At 46.7% G+C, this 22,483-nt stretch overlaps 1 protein-coding gene across 1 annotated transcript; it reads right to left on the reverse strand.

Annotated features, from left to right (window-relative positions):
* Positions 1–704: 704 nt before the first annotated feature.
* Positions 705–22,320, reverse strand: EIF3B (eukaryotic translation initiation factor 3 subunit B). Its single transcript, XM_040439790.1, has 19 exons — positions 22,023–22,320; positions 15,730–15,922; positions 15,005–15,124; positions 14,312–14,369; positions 14,003–14,131; positions 12,985–13,142; positions 12,008–12,139; positions 11,859–11,925; positions 9,921–9,967; positions 6,388–6,598; positions 5,800–5,872; positions 4,732–4,854; positions 4,572–4,650; positions 3,940–4,078; positions 3,010–3,135; positions 2,849–2,926; positions 2,429–2,537; positions 2,099–2,211; positions 705–1,183 (listed from the first exon to the last, which is right to left on the reverse strand). The coding sequence occupies exons 1-18, from the start codon at positions 22,141–22,143 to the stop codon at positions 2,114–2,116; spliced, it is 2,061 nt and encodes a 686-aa protein (XP_040295724.1). The 5' UTR covers positions 22,144–22,320; the 3' UTR covers positions 705–1,183; positions 2,099–2,113.
* Positions 22,321–22,483: the final 163 nt, after the last annotated feature.

Raw genomic sequence — 22,483 nt, forward strand, 5'->3', positions numbered from 1 at the left:
CAGGATCCGTTCACTGAAAAACTGATGGTTTTGCAGGCAAATTCAATTTTATTTAATTTTTTCTGTGATCGCGTTCAGCGTTTGTGTTATTTCCGTCCAGATTGTATGCGTTTTTCATGTGTGTGAAGAAAAACTGAAGAACAACACTCTACATCGCCTAGCAACCATCTGCAACAAACGCGTTGCATCCGGACGCCTTCCATTTTCCACACAAGCCCCGTTCACTTCTATGGAGCCTGAGTTGTGTGAAAAATGCACAATATAGATCATGCTGGGATTTTTCCTGAAGGCAAAGAAGATGGGTCTGGATTCAGTCTGGACGCTATGCGTTCGCATCAGGGGGGAAAACTCGCTCGTCTGAAAGAGGCTTAACAGTTGGGGGAACGCTCCCAATGTATACTTCAAGATTATCGAAAGGATCCATGCACCTGGCAGATGCCAAGAGTGGCCTTTAGTCCATAATTTTTTGCAGTATGGAAAAGTGCAATGGATTACGCTATTTCATACAAAACGTATACATCGAAGACCAGTTTTTCCCTAACTGCTTCACACCTTACTGTGTCAGACACATAGGTCAGTGACTAAATGCGGGAAAGCTATGAGCTGTAAGAGCCAGAACTTTTGGCGACTTCCAATACCCTCTTTTCACCAGGGAGTACCTATACTACACTGGATCGAATAAAACCAGAGACATTTTAAATATGGGTTTACTTTAAATTCCATCTTTAATCCCACAAAGTTGCAATCTGAATGGAGGAGGATACAGTCCACTGAAGTGCTGCTTTCGCACACTAAAATCTAGACCAAGAGTATTTTTACTAATCGTCTGCCAGTAGAAACCGATGGCTGTCCATTCTGAATGGAAGTAGAAAAGGCCCTTTTTCGCAAGCTGAACCCACGTGCATCGAGCCTCAGGAGGAAAAGTCATGGTGAGGCAGAGAGGCTCTGGATGTGAAAGCAGCAGAGCGGGAGTTCCCTTCTCTTTGTTGAGGATGGAATAAGTGGAGATATGAGAAATTAGATTAAAAAGTAGCGCTCTTTCGAAGATCCTCCACTGAAGATTAAAGGCACAGCTTCAGAGAGGAACGATGTAATGTCCATTCACGGTCGCAGGAGAAGGACTAAGACGGAAGGAGTTTCGGATTTTGGTAGAGGACAAGTATTGATGCTGGATAGGTCAACGCTGCAGAGAGGGAGAGAAGTCGGTTAGTGCCCCCGTCTACCATAAAGAGAAGCCCCACTTTTCAAAAATTAACCCCTGATAGTCTACAGATTAGGTGGAGCAATATGTCGAGTAAGTTTATGTTTTATAAGCTATTTTTACCATGTGAACATATTGCAAGTAATGATTGTGAATGTGGTTGCATTAAAATGCCGCAAGAAAATTGTGCAAAATCCAAACCTAATAATTTTATTTTGGTCGCCGCTGCAGAGTTCAATTTCATGTAACTGCATCTCGCTTGCAACATGTCAGCGATTTCTGATTTTAAGAGTAATGGAGCTTGCAAATCTTAAATCGCATGCGACTTGCAGTCGTTTTGCACTTTAAAGGGGTTGTCTCACTTCAGCAAATGGCATTTATCATGTAGAGAAAGTGAATACAAGGCAACTTACTAATGTATTGTGATTGTCCATATTGCCTCCTTTGCATCTCGTTATACACTTCTCGTTTCCATGTAGAGACTGCAGGAAGAGGTGCAAGCAGGACCACCACCGATGGACTGCAGGGTGGTCATAACCATGGAAACGAGCCGTGTATAATGTGAAGGAAAAATGAATCAAGCCAGCAAAGGAATCACAATTAGTGATTAGTGTCTGGTGACTTCCAGTACCCTCTAAATGAAAAATGCCATTTGCAGAAGTGAGACAACCCCTTTAAGACTAGGCCTGCACATCTTTGGTGACACTAATGCTAATCACTGTAGCACTGAAATTGTATGACAAATTTTGGGTGCGATTTCGCTGCGAGTGGTGTTTGACAGAACTTGGACTAAAGAAAAAAAAAAAAAAAGTTATAGTAATAAAAATATATATGTACATCAAGCAATTTTTGAGAGATGCATAGATATAACAAAACGGAGGACAAAGAGCAACTCACTAAAACGCTAGCGGACTACTCCTCCAGTGGGATAATTTCTTCAGTGACAAAGAATTCAATGGTCTCCTCTTCCCAGTCTTCCACGTTGCTGTCCAGCTCATCTGTATCAACTCCTGATATACAAGAAACAGAAGATAATCAGGTTAAGTCTTAGGCTGGCCCTAAACGCTGCTGGATATTTTTTTTAGCAATTTTGGCGTTGGGCTCGCTGCAGCTTCCCAAGCAAAATCAGCTTTTCCAAGGGTGCTGAGAGCAGGGCCTAGGGAAGCATTTTGAGAGGGGTTGTCCCCGATGAGAAATTCTTATATAGCGCAGTTTATATTTACTTACCACCTCTGAGCTCCAAGCGGGCAGCTTTCTGCTCCAAATACATCTTATGTGAGTCCTCTCTGTATTTCTTGTATTCTTCCATCATGGTCCTTCTGCGATCAACCAGTTCCTTAAAAAAAAAAAAAAAAAAAAAAAAAAAAAAAACACATTTAGATAATTTGACAAATGAAGAAACTACTTTGTTTTTTGGACTATAAAATGCCCTTATTAGCAAGAATTTTTTTGGACATTTCCTGTTGTCTAAACCTGGGATGCGTCTTATGGTCCGAAAAATACGGTAAATGAGTAATTTATCCAAACTGAACTAATGAAAGCCAGCAAATAACCAAATATAGGAAGGATAGTATTCTGATGTTGTAGTTGGTTAAAAGGCTTACAGTCAGCAGAATAATTCTGAAGTTAGAATTTTTTTTTTTTTACCTTTGAAGCCTTGGTTTGACTTAAACGATCTTTCTGTTCAAATATCTTGGAGTACTTCTTCAGATCTTTCTTGATTAGCTAGAATAAAAAATAAAAAAATATGAACCACCATTCATCATAACAAGAAAGAAACCAAGTCCTCAAAGAAGTTCTCCGCAGACCTTTATCTCATCTTGACTTAGCAGAGTTGGTGGTCTTGGCCGCCACAACAGCTGGCAGAACCTGTCTTTGTTGTTCTTCTGGAGAAGTCGTCCTTGGAAGGTCCACAGCCAGTAAGCGTTATCCACCTACACGAGAAAAATACACATGAATACACATGAACAAGAGTTGGATGCATCCGCATTTCCGGAGCGCGCGCCCCCCCCCCCGATCTTCCGGTCTGCGGCTCTGGAAAAATAAATAAATAATACGAACATGTCCTATTGTCTGCAATCTATTGGGGATGCCGGCCGGGTGTATTGCGGATCCGCAATACACCACGGACGTGTGAATGGACCCTTCACACGTCCAACTCTTGTTCCCTCGATAAACTAACAGTTATGTGTGGTCTAATCAGAACGTGCATCACGACGACGTGAGTAAGGCCGAAATGTATCAAACTGGTGTAAAGAAATACTGCCATAGTTGCCCATAGCAACCAATCAGATTCCACATATTTTTTAAAGCTCCTTTGGGAAATGAAAGGTGGAATCTGATTGGTTGCTATGGGCAACTAAGCCAGTTCTACTTTACACTAGTTTGATAAATCTCCCCCTAAGTACAGCTTCTTTCACACTCGCATTAGGTTTGTCTGGCAGGCTGTTCCCCTGCCGGATGGGTACTAACATTTGCACACGTGTGCTGCCGCAAGTCTGCCCTGACCCCATTCACTATAACAGGGAGGGGCCAGAGATGCGGCCGCAGCACTGCAAACATGCTGAGAGGCGGCAGGACAGAAATCGTAGCGTACTTTAGAAAAGATTTTATTCAATTCTTTTATTCAAGTGCTTCTTCAGCGGCTGCTGCACAGCATTCTGACAGATTTAACAAGGTCTCGTGCTCATCTCCACCACACTAAATCGACAAACAAGAAGGTGTAATAAGCCTCTTACTTTGTGGCTCCACCAGGACACAGAAGTGACGACGTAACGGCCTGTTGGATCCCACTCCACATCGGACGCTGTGTAATGCTCTGCAATGTTCATTATGGTGCAATCTGAAGTGTCCACAAAGGCAAGGGCTCCATTCATGCTGTAAGCAAGAAAGGGTTAAAACAGCTGGGGACTGTACAAAACCTCTTCTCCTGCTTACACTTTAAGCTCCTTCTACACAAAAGCCATATATTTTGTGCAAAGGGAAATTGAAGCTCATCAGCAGAGAACATGGGGTGTCCATTTCTTCCGTAAGTTCACAACTTCTTGCATAAAATACATTGATCTACAAACAATTCATGCATAGCTGTTAGGGTCCATTCACACGTCTGCAGAATGGGTCCGCATCCGTTACGCAAATTGCAGAACGGGTCCGGACACATTCATTCAGTATGGAGCAGGAATGGATGCGGACAGCACACTGTGTGCTGTCCGCATCCGCATTTCCGGAGCGCAATTGCGGTCAGGAATAGGCACTTCTATGAGGGGACCAGCTGGGTGTATTGCGGATCCGCAATACACCACGGAAGTGTGAATGGACCCTTAAAGGAACCATGGATATCTAAATAAGGCATGACAGACGTTATGCTCACCTTCGTAAACCTGCAAGGACCAAGAACTGACCCTGTGGACTCCAGAAGATGGTATTAGCTTGCTGCTTGTCATACGTCTCTGAAAAGAAAGACGCGTGGTACAGATTACACACACTGGAAGAAGTTATAAAACAATAGTGCAATAATAAATTAGACTTACTGATCAAATCAATTTTCCCGTTGTTCTTGACGTGGTAGAATGAGACTGATATTCGAGGGACTTCGCCATGAAGCACAGCAAACTTGCTTCCATTGGGCTCCCAAGCAAAGGCAATGATACCATCTACAGAATACAAGATGACATTATACGTATGCAATAAGAACTACTCTCCCTAATTTTTCGTAAGAAAAGGCACGTGGCCAATTTCAGCCCTCCACCCTTTTTGAGTTGTGACTGTAGCCCTATTGTCACCAGCTCCAATATCTAAAACTCAACCATGAATACCTACCACAGTCTGAGTATTGTGTCCAGCCCAGTATAACACATTGTACATCATACAGGGTCAGAGGGGGGTCTAAATAATAAGCTCCAGCGCCACCATTACTCAATGTTGTGAGGCTATTCAGTGGTGCTTACTGATTTAACCCTATGTGGCATCCAATATATCCCTTGAGGGGGTTGGCCAATTAGAAAAATAAAAATTGCCAATAGCCTTTAATCTATTTTGATGTGATTTAGATCTGTAGGTCACATCCTAACTGACCGCCACACACAGCAGAAGGCCCCCGGGCTCCCATGTGTGGGCTGTGTAAAAGTCTACGATCTTTAGGCGCAAGGTTCACCCACGTCACTGCTTTCTGTGCTGTCCCTGGACAGACCCTCTTCAGCTGAATGGTAATTTACTGTTTAGCACAACCATGTCACCGCCACAGGCTTACGACCTATGGACGCAGCATTTGAGGAGTATAGGTGTTTACACAGCCCACACATAGGTACACAGGGCATTCTGCTGCACAACTGTCCATATATGGACAATTGTACCTTTTGGCATCCAAGAAAGGTAGTTGAAGGAGTTTTCCAAGACTTATATACTGATGACAGGTCATCAATATCTGTAGCCCGGACAACCCCTAAGTGCAGCTACAGCTTAACACTATTCTGTGTATGTAAATACATATTTCTATATGAAAGTAAGAACTCAGCAACAGCTAAGTTTCTTCATTTATTCTATACATTAAAACAAGTAGTACTTTCCCATTACAAGCAATAGGGAGGGGGGAGGGTTACCTTTCATTTCAACCACATCTACTGGAACTTGCTTCTCTCTCATTCTAAAGATCTCAAAGTTGGTCACCATACCCTGTAAATAAGAGATAATAAATACTTAATGCCACAAACTTTAAAGGGGTTGTCTCATTTCATCAAGTGGCATTTATCATGTAGAGGAAGTTAATACAAGGCACTTACTAATGTATCGTGATTGTCCATATTGCCTCCTTTGCTGGCTTCATTCATTTTTCCATCATATTACACACTCCTGCAACCACCCAGCAATCTATCAGTGGTGGTTGTGCTTTCACACTATAGGAAAAAGCACCAGCTTATATGCACTTCCACGGTCTCAGCCACCAGAGAGGCCTGTGCTTTTTCCTATAGTCTGACCACCTCCAATGCAATGATGGGTGGTCATAACCATGGAAACGAGCAGTGTATAATAGGAATTGAAAAATGAATCCAGCCAGCAAAGGAGGCAATATGGACAAACACATAAGTGCCTTGTATTCACTTTCTCTACATGACGAATGCCACTTGCTGAAGTGAGACAACCCCTTTAAAAACCTTGCTGCTCATTAGAATCCCCATGCCTGTACTCACCTGAGTGCCTTTAGGAGTCCTATCCACCTTCACACACAGATAATCTCCATTCTTCTGCCAGTGCAACTTGCAGTCCACCACATTGAACAGGTTTCGGACTCTGATCTCTTGTCTGGAGGGCAGCTGCATTAAAGTCACTCTGGCAGGGATATCTTTGTCTTCTGGAACCCAGAATGCAATGATGTTGCCACCAGGGGACCATGAGAAATCTCTGCACAGACAAAAATGCCATGTTAAAAAGGAACATGAAACACTAAAAAAAAAAAAAACCAGAAAAAAATAATCCTTAATCTCCTCCTCTTTTATCTTATATGACAAGTAAAACTAAGAAATGGACATTTCCTCTACAGCAGGGATGCTCAACATGTGACCATCCAGCTGTTGTAAAACTACAACTCCCACCATGCCCTGCTGTAGGCTGTCTGGGCATGATGGGTGTTGTAGTTTTGCAACACCTGGAGGGCCGCAGGTTGGGCATCCCTGCTGTTCAGGTTCCAGGAGAGCAGACATGCCCCTGCTTCTCCCCACTGTCCCATGTCTGGCTGCAGCAGGATCCTCTCCCATCTGCCATATCTGCAGTAAGACAATATAAGTCCTATCCCTCAGCCAGTCAGCAGCTGAAAATGGAAAAGGTCAGCAGATTAAGGCCTCATGCACACGGACGTTTTTTTTACACGGTCCGCAAAAACTGGGTCCGTAGGTCCGTGATCCGTGACCGTTTTTTCGTCCGTGGGTCTTCCTTGATTTTTGGAGGATCCACGGACATGAAAAAAAAGTCGTTTTGGTGTCCGCCTGGCCGTGCGGAGCCAAACGGATCCGTCCTAAATTACAATGCAAGTCAATGGGGACGGATCCGTTTGACGTTGACACAATATGGTGCCATTTCAAACGGATCCGTCCCCATTGACTTTCAATGTAAAGTCTGGAGTCCCTTTCATACCATCGGATCAGAGTTTTCTCCAATACGATGGTATATTTTAACTTGAAGCGTCCCCCATCACCATGGGAACGCCTCTATGTTAGAATATACTGTCGGATATGAGTTAGATCGTGAAACCTCATTTCCGCAGGGCTGTGGAGTCGGAGTCGAGGAGTCGGGGGAAATTTTGGGTACCTGGAGTCGGAGTCGGCAAACAATGCACCGACTCCGACTAAATTTAGATTGGAATAAAAAAAAAAAAAAAGCAAGTTTAAATGTCCCAATTCACAAAAAGTTATAATTAATGACTTCTCTACTGTAAGAATAAAGACCAATGCATGCAGTGCGTCACGTAACCGCAAAACGAACACGTTAAGTGACCGTGAAGAAGCATGCTTTTCATGTGCTTCACTATATGGCACGCAACGCACAATTAGGAGCTGCAATACTTATACTTTCCATAGTGTTGTGTTCTGCTTTTACAGGGAACGCAGCGTCCATGTGTAACCTAGCCTCTCACTGATAAGGGATTAAATAAATATGTTTTTTGCAGGACTAGAGAGTGAGACACTTGTATAAGTGAAGGGAATGGAGGGCCAATAGTTCAAGACTGAAGCTGTAAACCATTGGAAAAACTGCTGTCATTTAGCTAAGGCTATAAAAACTTGTAAACTCCGATTGTTAGCTTAAACTTTAAACATGACTATGGGATTCTCCTAGGAAAATCATGTTTTAGAATAAATGCCCCTTCCTGGATCCCCCCACTGCCCTATCTTCAGCAGCAGATAAGCACACAAAGGAGAAAGCAGCAGCCCAACTACCTCTCTGCTAGAAGAGCTTAGAAGAACTTGGTGGAACAGCTTCTTGGATTCAACTGCATATTCGCATATTAATACAGAGGAGTCGGGGAGTCGGAAGTACATAAAACTGAGGAGTCGGAACATTTATCTACCGACTCCACAGCCCTGCATTTCCGACAGTATATTCTAACACAGAGGCGTTCCCATGGTGATGGGGACGCTTCTAGTTAGAATATACTACAAACTGTGTACATGACTGCCCCCTGCTGCCTAGCAGCATCCGATCTCTTACAGGGGGCCGTGATCAGCACAATTAACCCCTCAGGTGCTGCACCTGAAGGGGTTAATTGTACTATCATATCCCCCTGTAAGAGATCAGGGCAGACCCCCCCCCCCCCCCCTCCCCAGTTTGAATATCATTGGTGGCCAGTGCGGCCCCCCCCCCCCCCCTCCTCCCTCTATTGTAATAATTCGTTGGTGGCACAGTGTGCCACCCCCCCGCCCTCCCTCTATTGTAATAATTCGTTGGTGGCACAGTGTGCGCCCCCCCCCCTTCCTCCCTCTATTGTAATAAATCGTTGGTGGCACAGTGTGCGACCCCCATTGGCCCCCCCTCCCTCTATAGCATTAACAACATTGGTGGCCAGTGTGCGGTCTCCCACCCACCCCCCCCCCCCCCCTCCCCCCGATCATTGGTGGCAGCGGGTTACTAGCAATAGTACAATAGTAAAAGATTCATACTTACCTGGGAGCTGCGATGTCTGTGTCCGGCCGGGAGCTCCTCCTACTGCTAAGTGACAGTTCATTTAGCAATGCGCCGCACAGACCTGAGGCTGTCACTTACCAGTAGGTGGAGCTCCCGGCCGGACACGAACATCGCAGCAGCCGGTAAGTATGAATCTTCTACTATTGTACTATTGCTAAGTAACCATGGCAACCAGGACTGTAGTAGCGTCCTGGTTACCGATCGGAGCCCCAGCGATTAAACTGGGACTCCGATCGGAACTCCGCTGCCACCAATGATGGGGGGGGGTAGATGGGAGGCCGCACACTGGCCACCAATGTTGTTAATGCTATAGAGGGAGGGGGGGGCCGATGGGGGGCGCACACTGTGCCACCAACGAATTATTACAATAGAGGGAGGGAGGGGGAGGGGGCGCACACTGTGCCACCAACGAATTACTACAATAGAGGGAGGGCCGCACTGGCCACCAACCTATTATTACAATAGAGGGGGGGGGGGCTGCACTGGCACTACGGCACAACGGCCACGGGTGCACACAACGGTCGTGTGCATGAGGCCTAACTCCTGTGTTCTCTGCAGAAGACGGTTTGTGCCATGCACAAAATCCTACAGACTGACAAACAATGAGGGTGCAAGATTATCCCCTGTTAACTTGCATCAATAATTTCCAAATTTGATGTTCCTTTTAGCAATGGATATTTAAAAGGGGTTTTCCAAGACTTTACAAAACTTGGCAGAGGACGTGTAAAATAAATATGGAAAAAAAAAACCAACACATACCTTTTAAATGTCCTGCCTCTCCAATCCCCAATGGCTCTGCAGTAGTAACCTGCCATTTGTCAGCAGAACATGTGGCTACATCAGTCACAAACAATGAGGTGACTGACTACTGCAGGCCCAGCAGGGATCTGAAAGGCAGGACATTTAAAAGGCTAGTAAGTTTCTCCCCCCCTCTATTTTACACAGCCTCTGCTCTGTGCCAAATGCAATAATACATTTTTTTTTAGATAAATGTCTTTAAGAACTTGCATGGCTCATAAAAGAGCCAAGGATAGAAAGTTTTACTCACTTTATCCCAGTAATTTTCAGACTCTTCTTATCCAACAAGCCCATAGACTGAAAGCGGAAATACAATGAATAAAATCTCAACGTCACAATGAATAATCATATGCATAAAACAGGATTAATTATGAATCCAGCGGTAACGCAGCTACTGTTCTCTTCCTACCCTTTATCATTTAGTAAAACACAGAACGGCAGTGCAGGCTAGATACCAAGCGCTAAGACGACCTTTCTTGTTTAACGACTTGGCATAAAGCCCAGCAGACGGCTACCGGTTAAATCTCTCCGATATTGGCTCTCTCTGAATGTCAGGCTCTGGAAGAGTTTTCTTCTGTGTGCGCTACAGAGAACCTGCCTACTTTTCCTTATCTGTCAGGGTACTTTCACACTTGCGTTGTGAAGATTCGGCAATCCGGATCCGGAAATCCGTGTGCAAACGGATAGCTCTTGTATACGGATCAGTCTAACAAATGCATTGAAACACCGGATCCGTCTCTCCGATATCATCCGGAAAAACGGATCCAGTATTTATTTATTTTTGCATTTTTAAAGGTCTGGAACAGTTTTGCTGGAACACTTGGGGCCGGATCCGGCATTAATGCATTTCAATGGAAAATAATGCCAGATCCAGCAAGTGTTCCGGAATTTTGGACGGAGAAAATACAGCAGCAGGTTGTGGTATTTTCTAGGGCCAAATACCGCAAGAGGGACTGAACTGAAGACATCCTGAGCGGATTGCTCTCCATTCAGAATGCATTAGGATAAAACTGATCCGTTTTTTTCCGGTATTGAGCTCCTAGGACGGAACTCTATGCCGGAAAAGAATAACGCTAGTGTGAAAGTACCCGAAGTCTCCAATTGCAAGACGTTTCATAACTACATATGACCAAACCCATCAGATTACAAGACAGTTGAGAAGTATTCAGAGCTACTGATGCCACTTTACTGCTATTTGCACTCCAGCAGCCTCACTACTGCAAATGTCAGGGAAGATATTGGGCACATTGGATTTCAAAATGTCTGATCTATTTGATCCCAGGGAAGATAAGCTACTATCAGAACTGCGTGGCAGCAGAGTATTCACTTCTCTCTATTCAGAACACATTAATGCTCAGATGTGACCAATGCCTGGAAATAAGCAGTGGCGGCTTGATATGTCAGACACGTCAAAAGTCTTGATACGTGGGGTCTGAGCACAGAGCCCCCTTCCCCAATGATCGCTGGAACAAGGAGAGAGAAGCACGTGCATATCGCGCGCTCTCTCCCTGCTGCAGAAGACAGTCTATGGGCCCATCTCGATTCCATCCGAGATTTGCACGCTTTTCTCTCCTACTGATCAGCGGGGTCTCAGCACTCAAACTTTTGATATGTCTCTATGAAATATCAAAGTTTTACTAAAACTCAGTGACCCTTTAAACTGTTGAGTAGGTGTTATTTTATCATTTTAACGCACTTGAGACTTTAGGCAATATAGTTTATGTGCTGGACAACCCTTTACGATGATCCGTATCATCACATCTTAGGGTACTTTCACACTCGCGTTTGGTGCGGATCCGTCACGGATCTGCAGACGGATCCGTTCAGATAATACAACCGTCTGTATCCGTTCAGAACGGATCCTTTTTTATTATCTGTAACATAGCCAAGACGGATCCGTCTTAAACACCATTGAAAGTCAATGGAGGACAGATCAGTTTTCTATTGTGCCAGATTATGTCAGTGAAAACTGATCCGTCCCCATTGACTTACATTGTGTGTCAGGACGGACACCAAAGTGCAATGGAGATGGAACGGAGGCAAACTGATGCCCTGAACGGATCTCATAAATGGAAACCAAAACGCCAATGTGAAATTAGCCTTACAGAAACATAAAACTTCAATGGATTTTTATTATTACACCCCCCCCCCCCCCCCCATAGACTACAGATTTCAGTTAAATACTTACAGGAGTTTCATAAATACTCAGCGTATCTGGTGTCATTCTAGCGAAGAACTTGCCATCGTGACTCCATCTACAGAAGAGATGAAAGACGCTCAGTCACACGTGATATCTTGATGCTCAACTTAGTGAAATTACAGGATTACTTTGCATACTTAAAGATTGGCCAGTGTGCAGAGCTCTCACAGTGGAATCCTCTCCTCTTCACTCCACTCAAAGTGTCCCAAATAATAATGGCCTGAGGGTCGTCCTGAGTATCCATAAGAGGGCTAAATGTAACAAGATACCTACAAGGAAAGAAGGTGAAATGTTAGCCAGAAAACACCATTCCACACATAAACAAATCAAGATGTATACCAATTTCAGCCGCTCATGGCGAAGAGCAGAATACTGGCCACCATGTAGGATGGGTATTCCAATCGCAGCAATTCATGGCCAAGATAGGAATACCCCTTTAAGGCCTCCTACACACAAATACACTGTTGCATCTTCAAAGTTAGGGTACTTTCACACTAGCGTTAAAGTTTTTCGGTATTGAGTTCCGTCATAGGGGCTCAATACCGGGAAAAAATGCTTTGGTTTTGTCCCCATTCATAGTTAAATGGGAACAAAACTGAACTGAACAGAACGGAGTGCTCGAAAATGCAGGTTGCCTAGGACAGGGTTCCTCAACTCCAGTCCTCAGGGCCCATCTGCCGGTCATGTTTTCAGGATTTCCTTAGTATTGAGTATAGTAAGTGTCAATGCATCAGAACTTACCACAGGTATTCATTCTGTGGGATATTCTCAAATCATGACCAGCAGGTGGGCCTCGAGGACTGGAGGAACACTGGCCTAGGAGACGCAGCATGGGGCTGGATCTCCTCAGCCCCCCTTAGAAGGAAGGTCCCGATGCTGTGCAAGGCATCGGGCTGCCTTGTCTCACCCATCGGGTCCCCGCCACAGCAGTGTGACAAGCGCTTGACCGCGGCATAGAATGGGATAATTCGGCAGCTTTTACAGCGATGCTGGCGGATACAGCAGGGGCCCAGCTATTATGGACTGGCGGGCCCCTGCAGTGATCAGGCACGCACCGCTCCAGTGCCCGCCCGATCACCATGATGTAATAGAACGTAATGTAAAACATATATACCTTTCACATGGAGAAAAGTCAATGAGTTGTACTCCTTGATGGCTGAACCTTTGGATCTGCTTGAATTTCTCCCCGCCCCAAAGGGCAATTCCTCTCTGATGGAAAGTGGCCAAGTAAGTGCCTCTTGGAGACCACCGCACGTATGTCTCGGTCCATCTCTGAAGTCACAAATGACATTACCTAACATTACACTCCATTTTTACCTAAAACTCTACCATACAGGTGACTAAGCAGGTCAGAATGGCTGTTAGGAAGTGCCAAGAATCTTGCTCATAGATAAGAATAATAAAGGGAGGGCTGCATGTAGAGTCTTGTAAAGTGATGGCATATTGCCAAGATCCACCACCAATCCTGACAATGAAGGGACCTCAGCACTGATTGAGGCCTTTGCAGTTGTTCCCACCTGAACACCGGCTGTGCAAGGAACTGAAGCCGGCCCTGTTCATCTGAATGGAGCAGGGCTTAAGTCCCTCTGCACAGCCGGTGGTCAGGACGTTGCTGTGCAGGATTAGGGGGGCCCACAGGTCAGACTGCCACCATCAAAGTAAGGGCATATTCTAGTGATATACCATCAATTTATAACTTAAAAGAACAGCCTAAGGCCTCATGCACATGAATATATCCATTGCGGTTACATAAAACGCGGATGCGGTCCGTGTGCCCACCACATTTTTGTGGATCCACTGACTTCAATGGGCCCATAGTCCGTATTTTGTAGAACGGACATACAGTTGCGGAAAGCACACAGATGAACCATGTGCTTTCTGTATCCATATGTCCATTCCACAAAATGAACACATCCTATACTTGGCTGCAAAATGCAGACCACAAATTCATTGAGGCCAATGGGTCTGCAAAAAACGCAAATGCAACATGGACGGTATTTCTCGGATCTGCAATTTGCACAAAGCAAAATACATACTGTCGTGTGCGTGAGGCCTAAAAGGTAGGATCACATCAGCTAATCGTATCATTAACTACGGATTCTCTTTATGCCATCCACACACGGACAACTTACAGCTCTTTCCTCCACTGGAACCGACTCCTTGACATCATTCCAGAAGATTGTCGTTCTGTCACCCGATTCAAATATAACACTGAACTGATCCCTGCAATCTGCATCTTCAAGCCATGATCGGAGGTTACCCTAGACCCGAAAAACAAGACCGGTGAGGAGTCTTTCTTGACAGATGTGCACATGTAATTATAAAGTAGTGGAATGAATAAACACGGCACTCACTCTACAGGATCACAATTACGTAAAAACAAGCGACGTTACACCCATAAAGAGGGGGGGGGGGGGAAAACCGACATGATATATACTTACAAAGTCTTTAAATGGCTGCTTTTCAGGGACTTCCCACTCATCACAAATTACCATATATCTGCAAGGGAGTAAACAAGTGGTTGATTAGAGCAGTGGTCCCCAACAACCGGGCCGTGGATCATCTGGTACTGGCCCGCAGAGTGTGCTGCTGTTAAATAATGAGGGAGACAGGAACGGTTTGCTCCTGTGGTCCGTCGTTTAGCTTCATAGACTGAAGACTGCAAGGCCTGACGCCTATGAGGCAGTGATAAGGTGCAAGATGGATAAGGTGCAAGATGGTCGCGATGTTGACATCATTGCGACCTGCTGTGCCGGGTCAGAGGGTGTGTGTGTGTGTGTGTGTGTGTGTGTGTGTATAACTAGGGCCATAAAAGGAGGTAATAATACTAAATATCTGTGTTCTGTTTGTTCAGTAAGAAGTTGTACGGGTCAGAGGGTGTGTGTGTGTGTGTAACTGTTTGTTCAGTTATACAGAAAGAAGTTGTAGAAAAAGGAAAGAGAATAACTCCAGTCAGAGGAGACATCATTCATAGTCACGAATGACCCCCCCCCCCCCCCTCTCCCCCCCGGCGGTCCGCGAGAAAATTGGTGTGTGTGAAACCGGTCCCTGGCCCAAAAAAGGTTGGGGACCCCTGGATTCGAGAATCCCACAAAGCCAGGCCATCGTATATCAGACCTGAACGAAGAACTCACTTATCAAAATCTGTGAAGAGGTTCACTCGGAACGTGTGCTGCTTGTCCAACTTGTAGCCATCTGCATTCTTCACAGCGTCCTGAGCGTGGGCTGGTAACGCATATTCAAGGAAAATGTACCTAGATGGAGTGAAAGGGAAATAAATTTAAGACCTTCACCATGGGAATGAAAAGCGGTTGTAGTGCTTGGAGTTGAGTGAACTTAGTTTACGCAGATACAGACCAACAAAAGCCCAGCGCTCACAGTCGAGCACCCCCATTCCCCAAATCGATAATATCTGACGTTTAGTGGTGCCAAAACCCTTAAAAAAGGGGTTGTACGGGTTCAGAGCTGAACCCAGACATTTCTCCATTTTCACCCCGGCAGCCCCCCTGACACGAGCATCAGAGCAGTTTATGCTCCGATGCTCTCCTTTGCCCTGTGCTAAATAGCGCAGGGCAAAGGCATTTTTTGGAGATCCGGTGACGTACCAGGGCTCTCCATGGGGCTGCCAGGAACCCCGGTGACGTCACCGGGACTGATGGGCAGGTTTAGCTCTGCCCTAGCCAGTAAAACGGCCTGCACAAAAACATCAATAACACCCACCGCAGGAGAGGGGGGGAAAAAAGGGGTATAGTGATAAAACACGGACTAAAAATGCCTAAACCAAGTCTGGTCCTGAAGACTTGAACTTAATACAATAAATGGGTGAATTAGTCCCGCACCGCCAGCCTCAGTCACACACCCTTTAGTTGTCCCATCCGTGTCTGGATAATACTCGTTGGTAATTTTTCCAAACTTTGAGAAGATCTTATTGATGACGTTTTTCAGCTTCTCCAAGCGGTCAGGTCCAACCTGGGGTACATTATCTACTACGACCACAGAGTCAATGCCGTCTGCTTCTTGAGGACAGTCTTTCACGATATCATCAAGTAATTCTGAAATGAAAAATCACAAACAGTTTTTTTTTTTTTTAAATCCTCTAGAGATCAGATAGGGATGAACTATCCCGAAAACAGGCCATCGGTATCAAATTCCTGAATAACCCCTTTAATGCCATCTAGACAGCACCAATCACCCAAGGATCCACCAATCACAAAACATTAAAGGGGTGGTCTCTTTGTCTGATAGGTGCGGATCCCAGTGCCTCAACGGAGGCACAAAAATGGTGGAGGGCACACTGCGCATACAATAATTTCTATGGGACTGCCGAAAATAGCAGAGTGCTGGCTCGGCTATTTCCGTCAGGCCCATAGAAGTGAATGGGAGTGGTGGCCGGTCATGCGTAGCGCGCTCCCATTCACTTCTATGGGGAGATCGCTTGGTGGTGGTGGCCAGTCTTTCAGCCACCACTTTGAAGACTCAGTTCTCGATATGGGTGTGCGTCCCAGCTGTGGGATCCGCACCTATCAGACAATGGGGGCATATCCTAGCGATACACCACCATTGTCTGAGATGAGACAACCCCTTTAAGGGGTTTTCCGAGACTTTACTACTTAAGACCCATCCTCTAGATAGGTGATCAGGATCTGATTGGTGGGGAAAGGGGGGGTCCCGACACCCAGGACCCCCGCCGATCAGCTGTTTGAGAAGGCAGCAGCGCTTGCAGTACCTCCGCAGCTAAGCCTAGGTCATGTGACATCGCGTTCATCAGTTACATGGCCTGGGCGCAGATCAGCTCCATAGAAGTGAACGAAAGTGAGCGCGATACCAAGCACGGCCTCTATACAATGTACGGCTCTTGGGAGAGCAAAGAGAAGGAACCAGCCTTCTCAAACAGTTGATCAGTGGGGGTCCCGGGTGTCGGATCCCCACAGGTCAGATACTGATGACCTCATCTGAGGACAGGTCTTCAGAAAGAGAACCCTTTTAACTCATTTTTGGATGAATATGTATTTAAAAGGTCAATTACTTGAAAGGACGGCAGCCTGGAATCAGGGACTACATAAGGGGGTAGTCCTGGATGCACAGACCCCTGACCGTAGGCATCTGCGGGCAGACGCCGACCAATCAGACTTATGGCATATTCCGTCGATATACTGTCAGAGTCTATGGCGATGAACCCCATTTAAAGGGAAGTCCGACGAAGAAGTAACGTATTTGCTTAGCATGCAGCTGAAGGTGGCAGCCTCCTTTGTGTTGAGGTCCAGCAGGTGGAGGGGCTTCCAGAGGTCCCACCTCACACGGCCTAAGAACACAGAATCTACTAGTAGTAAAACCGCCGCATGTGATGGATTTCCACAATGCAAAGCGTTCCCCACAGAGGAGGTGATGTCTGGCAGGACTCGCTGCCTCAGCAATCCGGGGAGAGAGCCTCTGTGCTGTAATCTCCTGGGAACACGCACACATGTGCTGGCGAGATTATCTGCACGTCCTGATGTACTACAAGGCCCATCGGGCATGTGTCAGTCCTGGTGAATGATTAGCTTTGTAGTAGTGCTAGACGTCCGCCCGTAGCGCAGGAGGCCGTCATTATTGTCCTTTAGGGTGTATACGGAGCAGGGCGCTCGCCTGGTTTTTGCTTTAATCAACAGCACTTTTTTTAACCCCTCAATGACCAGGCCTGAAAAGGCCTTAATTTTTTTTTGTTTTTACCTCTCTGCATTTCAGTGGGCATAACCTTTTACTTTTTCATTAACCAGACTGTCTTAGGCCTTGTTTTATGCGGGATCAGAGCTTCTGCCATACCCGGGCTGTATAGCAGGAGCGCTAACTGACAGTCAGAGGGTTTTGCCATCACATACAATGGGGGCATATCACTAGGATATGCCCCCATTGTCTGACAGGTGCGGGTCCCACATACAATGAGAACGGAGCAGAGAAATGGACAGAGGGCGCACTGCACATGCGCAGCAGCTCTCCATTCATTTCAATGGGGCCACCGAAAATAGCCGAGCGCTGGCTCAGCTATTACCATCTGCCCCATAGATATGAATGGGAGCAGGGGCCGCGCGTGCGCTCCTATTCACTTGTATGGTGGATGGACCCCGTGAAACTTGGGGGCCTACAGCCACAGCTCTCCCTGCTCCGTTCTCCCAGCAGTGGGACCCGACGCTATCAGACAATGGGGGCATATCCTAGCGATATGCCTCCATTGTATGTGATGGGAGTACCCCTTTACCCGGCCCCCACCCTTCAACTGCGACAAGCCAAGACCTCGCTGCACACTAAGGCCCTGCACTGCCATCAAGACAGCGGGCGGTCATTAAGGATGGGTTCACATCACGTTTGCCCAACGAAAGTATACGTTGAGAAAAATAAAAGAGGATTCAATAGCAAAAAAAAAAAAAATGCATACATTAACACATATATATATTTTACAGTGGAACACTATGGTGACGGAGGCCACTGTATAGCATCCATCAGAGGCATCCGTTATACTTTTTTTGTATACGCTACACACAAGACACAAATGTGTCGTGAACCCAGCCTAAGGGGTGTCCCAGTTAGAAGCACAGGTTAGGTGATAACTATTAGATCGGAGGGGGTCCCAGTGGTAGCCCCCTGAAATGAACGGCGTGGACGCACCATTCATTTCTAGGAAAGAAAGAAAAGAAAAAAAAACAAAAAAAAACAAACACATAGCTCCTGGTCATCAGCTCTGCACATTCAGCATCCTTTTGAGCCATTTCCATCTGAGATACGTTATTTTAATCTTGCACACAGTACTTTTATCTTTCCATCTAAAAAAACTGATTTCTGACAGAAATGGCTCAAACGGATGCCGAATGTGCAACAGGGTCTGTTTTCCTTTTTTTATTTCTGTTGTTCTGACGGATCAGAAGAACTGAAAATGAAACAGTGATGTGAATCTCCCTTAGATTTTGAGGGCTCAGATGGCAGTATCGCCAACCAGGGTCTAGGTAGGTGGAAGTTTAGGCTCTGTTCACACTAGGGATCGACCGATTATCGGAAGTACCAATATTATTGGCAGATATTCAGGAATTTGCACATTATCGGTATCTAACCTTGCCGATATACCGATAATACGTATAAAGCGAATACTAGTGAGCGCTTCCATTATGGAAGTGCGCACTAGTATGCTTCGGGTGTCGGGAGCAGGGAAGAATCGCAGCAAGCGCTTCCAATACTCGCCCTCCCTGGTCTTCTTTGATGAACAGTACAGCGTCAGGACGTAGTGCGCGCACTATGACGGTGACAGTGCATCGCTGGCCGGAGAACACAGGGGAATGAGACGCCGGACCCGGAAATGAAGAGGAGCCACTGCACGGGAGAGGTGAGGAGTTTTTTATTTTATTCATCTGAGGTCTGATAGGGGTTAATAAAGTCAGTGAGGAGGGGGGATGGTGTGGAAATTAGCATTTGGCACTAGTATATTATAAATGTAAATTATAAAATGACTACCAACTAAGGCTACTTTCACACCCGCGCTAGGTGCTGATCCGTCTGGTATCTGCACAGACGGATCAGCACCTATAAATGCAAACGATGGTATCCGTTCAGTGCGGATCCGTCTGCATAACAGCTTTTTCAGATCTGGGTTTTCACAATTGTGAAAACTCAGATCCGACAGTATATTCCAACACAGAGGCGTTCCCATGGTGATGGGGACGCTTCAAGTTAGAATATACTAAGAACTGAGTACATAGCTGCCCCCTGTAAGGGGCACCTGAGGGGTTAATTGTGCGGATCACAGCCCCCCTGTAAGAGATCGGGTGCTGCCAGGCAGCAGTCATGTACACAGTTCGTAGTATATTCTAACTTGAAGCGTCCCCATCACCATGGGAACGCCTCTGTGTTAGAATATACTGTCGGATCTGAGTTTTCACGATCTAACTCAAATCCGATGGTATATTCTAACATAGAGGCGTTCACATGGTGATGGGGACGCTTCAAGTTAAAATATATCATAGGATTGGAGAAAACTCCGATCTGATGGTATATTAATAGGAACTCCTGACTTTACATTGAAAGTGAATGGGGGACGGATCAGTTTGAAATTGCACCAATATTGTGTCAATGTAAACGGATCCGTCACCATTGACTTACATTGTAAGTCAGGACGGATCCGTTTGGCTCAGTTTCGTCAGACGGACACCAAAACGCTGCAAGCAGCGTTTTGGTGTCCGTCTCCAGAGCGGAATGGAGGCTGAACGGAGGCAAACTGATGCTTTCTGAACGGATCCTTATCCATTCAGAATGCATTGGGGCTAAACTGAGCCGTTTTGAGCCGCTTGTGAGAGCCCTGAAACGGATCTCACAGGCGGACCCAGAAACGGCAGTGTGAAAGTAGCCTAAGGGATTTATTAATTTATAATATACTAGTGCCAAATGCTAATTTCCACCACCTCAGTGACTGCTAATATAATATATATTCTGAAATATAAAATACCGGTATAAATTATCGGTTATCGGCCTGAAAGTTCACAGGTTATAGGTTCTAAAAAAAATATATAATAATCAATATCGGTCGATCCCTAGTTCACACTGTCCAATATTCTTGCTGGAAACCACAATGAAGTCTTACGACGACGGGTTAGGCACCAGATGTGAACAGAGCCTTTAAGGGCCCCTCGGAGTCGCACCATTCTGAGCCTTTGTCAAAGATAAATGATGCTAAAAACTACCTATAAACTTCTTATACCAGGGCCAGGGGCCTCCAGCTGTTGTGAAACTACAACTCCCAGCGTACACCCTTGCTCAGCTTTTAGGATCTTTCATAGCAGTGCATAGAGCATGCTGGCACTTATAGTTCACTACAGCTGGCAGGCTAAAGGTTGCTGACTTTAGGGGCTCTTGATCACATCTGCATCAGGAGCTCCATTTGATGGAAACAGAACACGGCTGCGGACCACACAGACCCCCACCGGTGTCCACCAGGTGACAGAGCCACCACGCCATGGTCCCCATAATAAAGGATAACGACATTCACATGTGAACAGAGCCTTACTTATCTCCTTCATCGTCCTGACATTATGTCATCATCTAATCGCTACTGCTGGACATCACAAATCCTGCGCCGGGTATACGACACAGTCACGTGTCGCCTATAAAACTGACGGGCACCAAATGCTGCATTTTGTGTGGCTCAGATGCCGACCCATTAACTTCAATGGGGACCAAAGGATGCGGACAGCACTCCGTGTCTGTTACTCCATTCCATGGCCCCGCAAAAAAAAACAAAAAAAAAAACGAACCTGTCCTATTCTTATCAATTTTGCGACCAAGAATAGGCATTGGGCGCCCGTTCCGTAAATTGCAGAACACACCAGGGCGGCATCAGTGTTTTGCGGACCAGACCAGGGGGGGTACCGTCCCCTGCAGTGACTAGGACCAGACCAGAGGGGTACCGTCCCTTTGGTGACTAGGACTGGACAGGGGGGAACGGGACGTCCTAGGATCAGACCTAGGGGGTACCGTCCCCCCAGTGACTAGGACAGGACCAGGGGGGACACCGCCCCCCAGTGACTAGGACAGGACCAGGGGGGGGACACCGCCCCCCAGTGACTAGGACAGGACATGGGGGGGGGGGGAACACCGCCCCCCAGTGACTAGGACAGGACCAGGGGGGGGGGGTGGACACCGCCCCCCAGTGACTAGGACAGGACCAGGGGGGGGGGGGACACCGCCCCCCAGTGACTAGGACAGGACCAGGGGGGGGGGGGGGGGGGGACACCGCCCCCCAGTGACTAGGACAGGACCAGGAAGGGGACACCGCCCCCCAGTGACTAGGACAGGACCAGGAAGGGGACACCGCCCCCCAGTGACTAGGACAGGACCAGGAAGGGGACACCGCCCCCCAGTGACTAGGACAGGACCGGGGGGGGGGGGGGGGGGGGGGCGCCCCCCAGTGACCAGGTTACCAGCCTATTGTTAAACATTGCAATAAATGGATTATTATTTGAAGGTGACTGCAATGAATAAGTCTCATATCAAGTTTAGAGAGCGGGCGGGTCTGAGCATGCTGGGAGTTGTAGTCCCACACCATCTGGAGGCTGCTCTACCATGAGGCCTAGTGATCCACACCCTACCCCTAGAGGGCCAGTGCCCACCACCACCACCCTCCGCCCTCCTCACCCTCATCCGGGATGTCGTCCACGAAGTCCTCCGGGTCACTGAATGACATCTCCTCCTCGGTGGCCTCCTCGTCCTCCATGTCGAGCTCAGGCCCGTCCAGCGCGTTATCCGCCCGGTGCATTCTCTGCTCTCCGCACGTTGCTGTTCTCCGGAGTCTCCGTGCTGCCAAACGACGTGATCTAGGGGGGGGCCCTTGGGTGCTCTGGGGGTCGTAAAGAAAGACGCTTCAGGCTTGGCGGCACGAACAGGCCATGTGCACAGGACCCGGCGCCGGGCGGAAAAGGAGCGAACCAACGTCGAGCAGAGGGGAGGCTACTTCCAGATACTTGCGCCCCTACATCACCCGTGCAGTAACACGGACGGGAAAAATAACGCGTGTAATTAAACCTATTCTGATATAGGCGCCTGTCTTTTTATGGGGGGAAAAAATAGTAAGAATAGTACTGTCCCTCCCCCGCGAG

Source organism: Bufo bufo, chromosome 7 (assembly GCF_905171765.1).
Source record: "Bufo bufo chromosome 7, aBufBuf1.1, whole genome shotgun sequence".
In the NCBI taxonomy this organism is placed as follows: domain Eukaryota; kingdom Metazoa; phylum Chordata; class Amphibia; order Anura; family Bufonidae; genus Bufo; species Bufo bufo.

Coding starts and splice junctions, on each gene's coding strand:
- EIF3B (XM_040439790.1), bottom strand. CDS start 22,143: ATGCACCGGGCGGATAACGCGCTGGACGGGCCTGAGCTCGACATGGAG. Junction 13,143..14,002: donor TTCCAGTGGAGGAAAGAGCT/GTAAGTTGTCCG, acceptor TTGTGACTTCAG/AGATGGACCGAGACATACGT. Junction 4,079..4,571: donor GTCCTTGCAGGTTTACGAAG/GTGAGCATAACG, acceptor TCTTGCTTACAG/CATGAATGGAGCCCTTGCCT.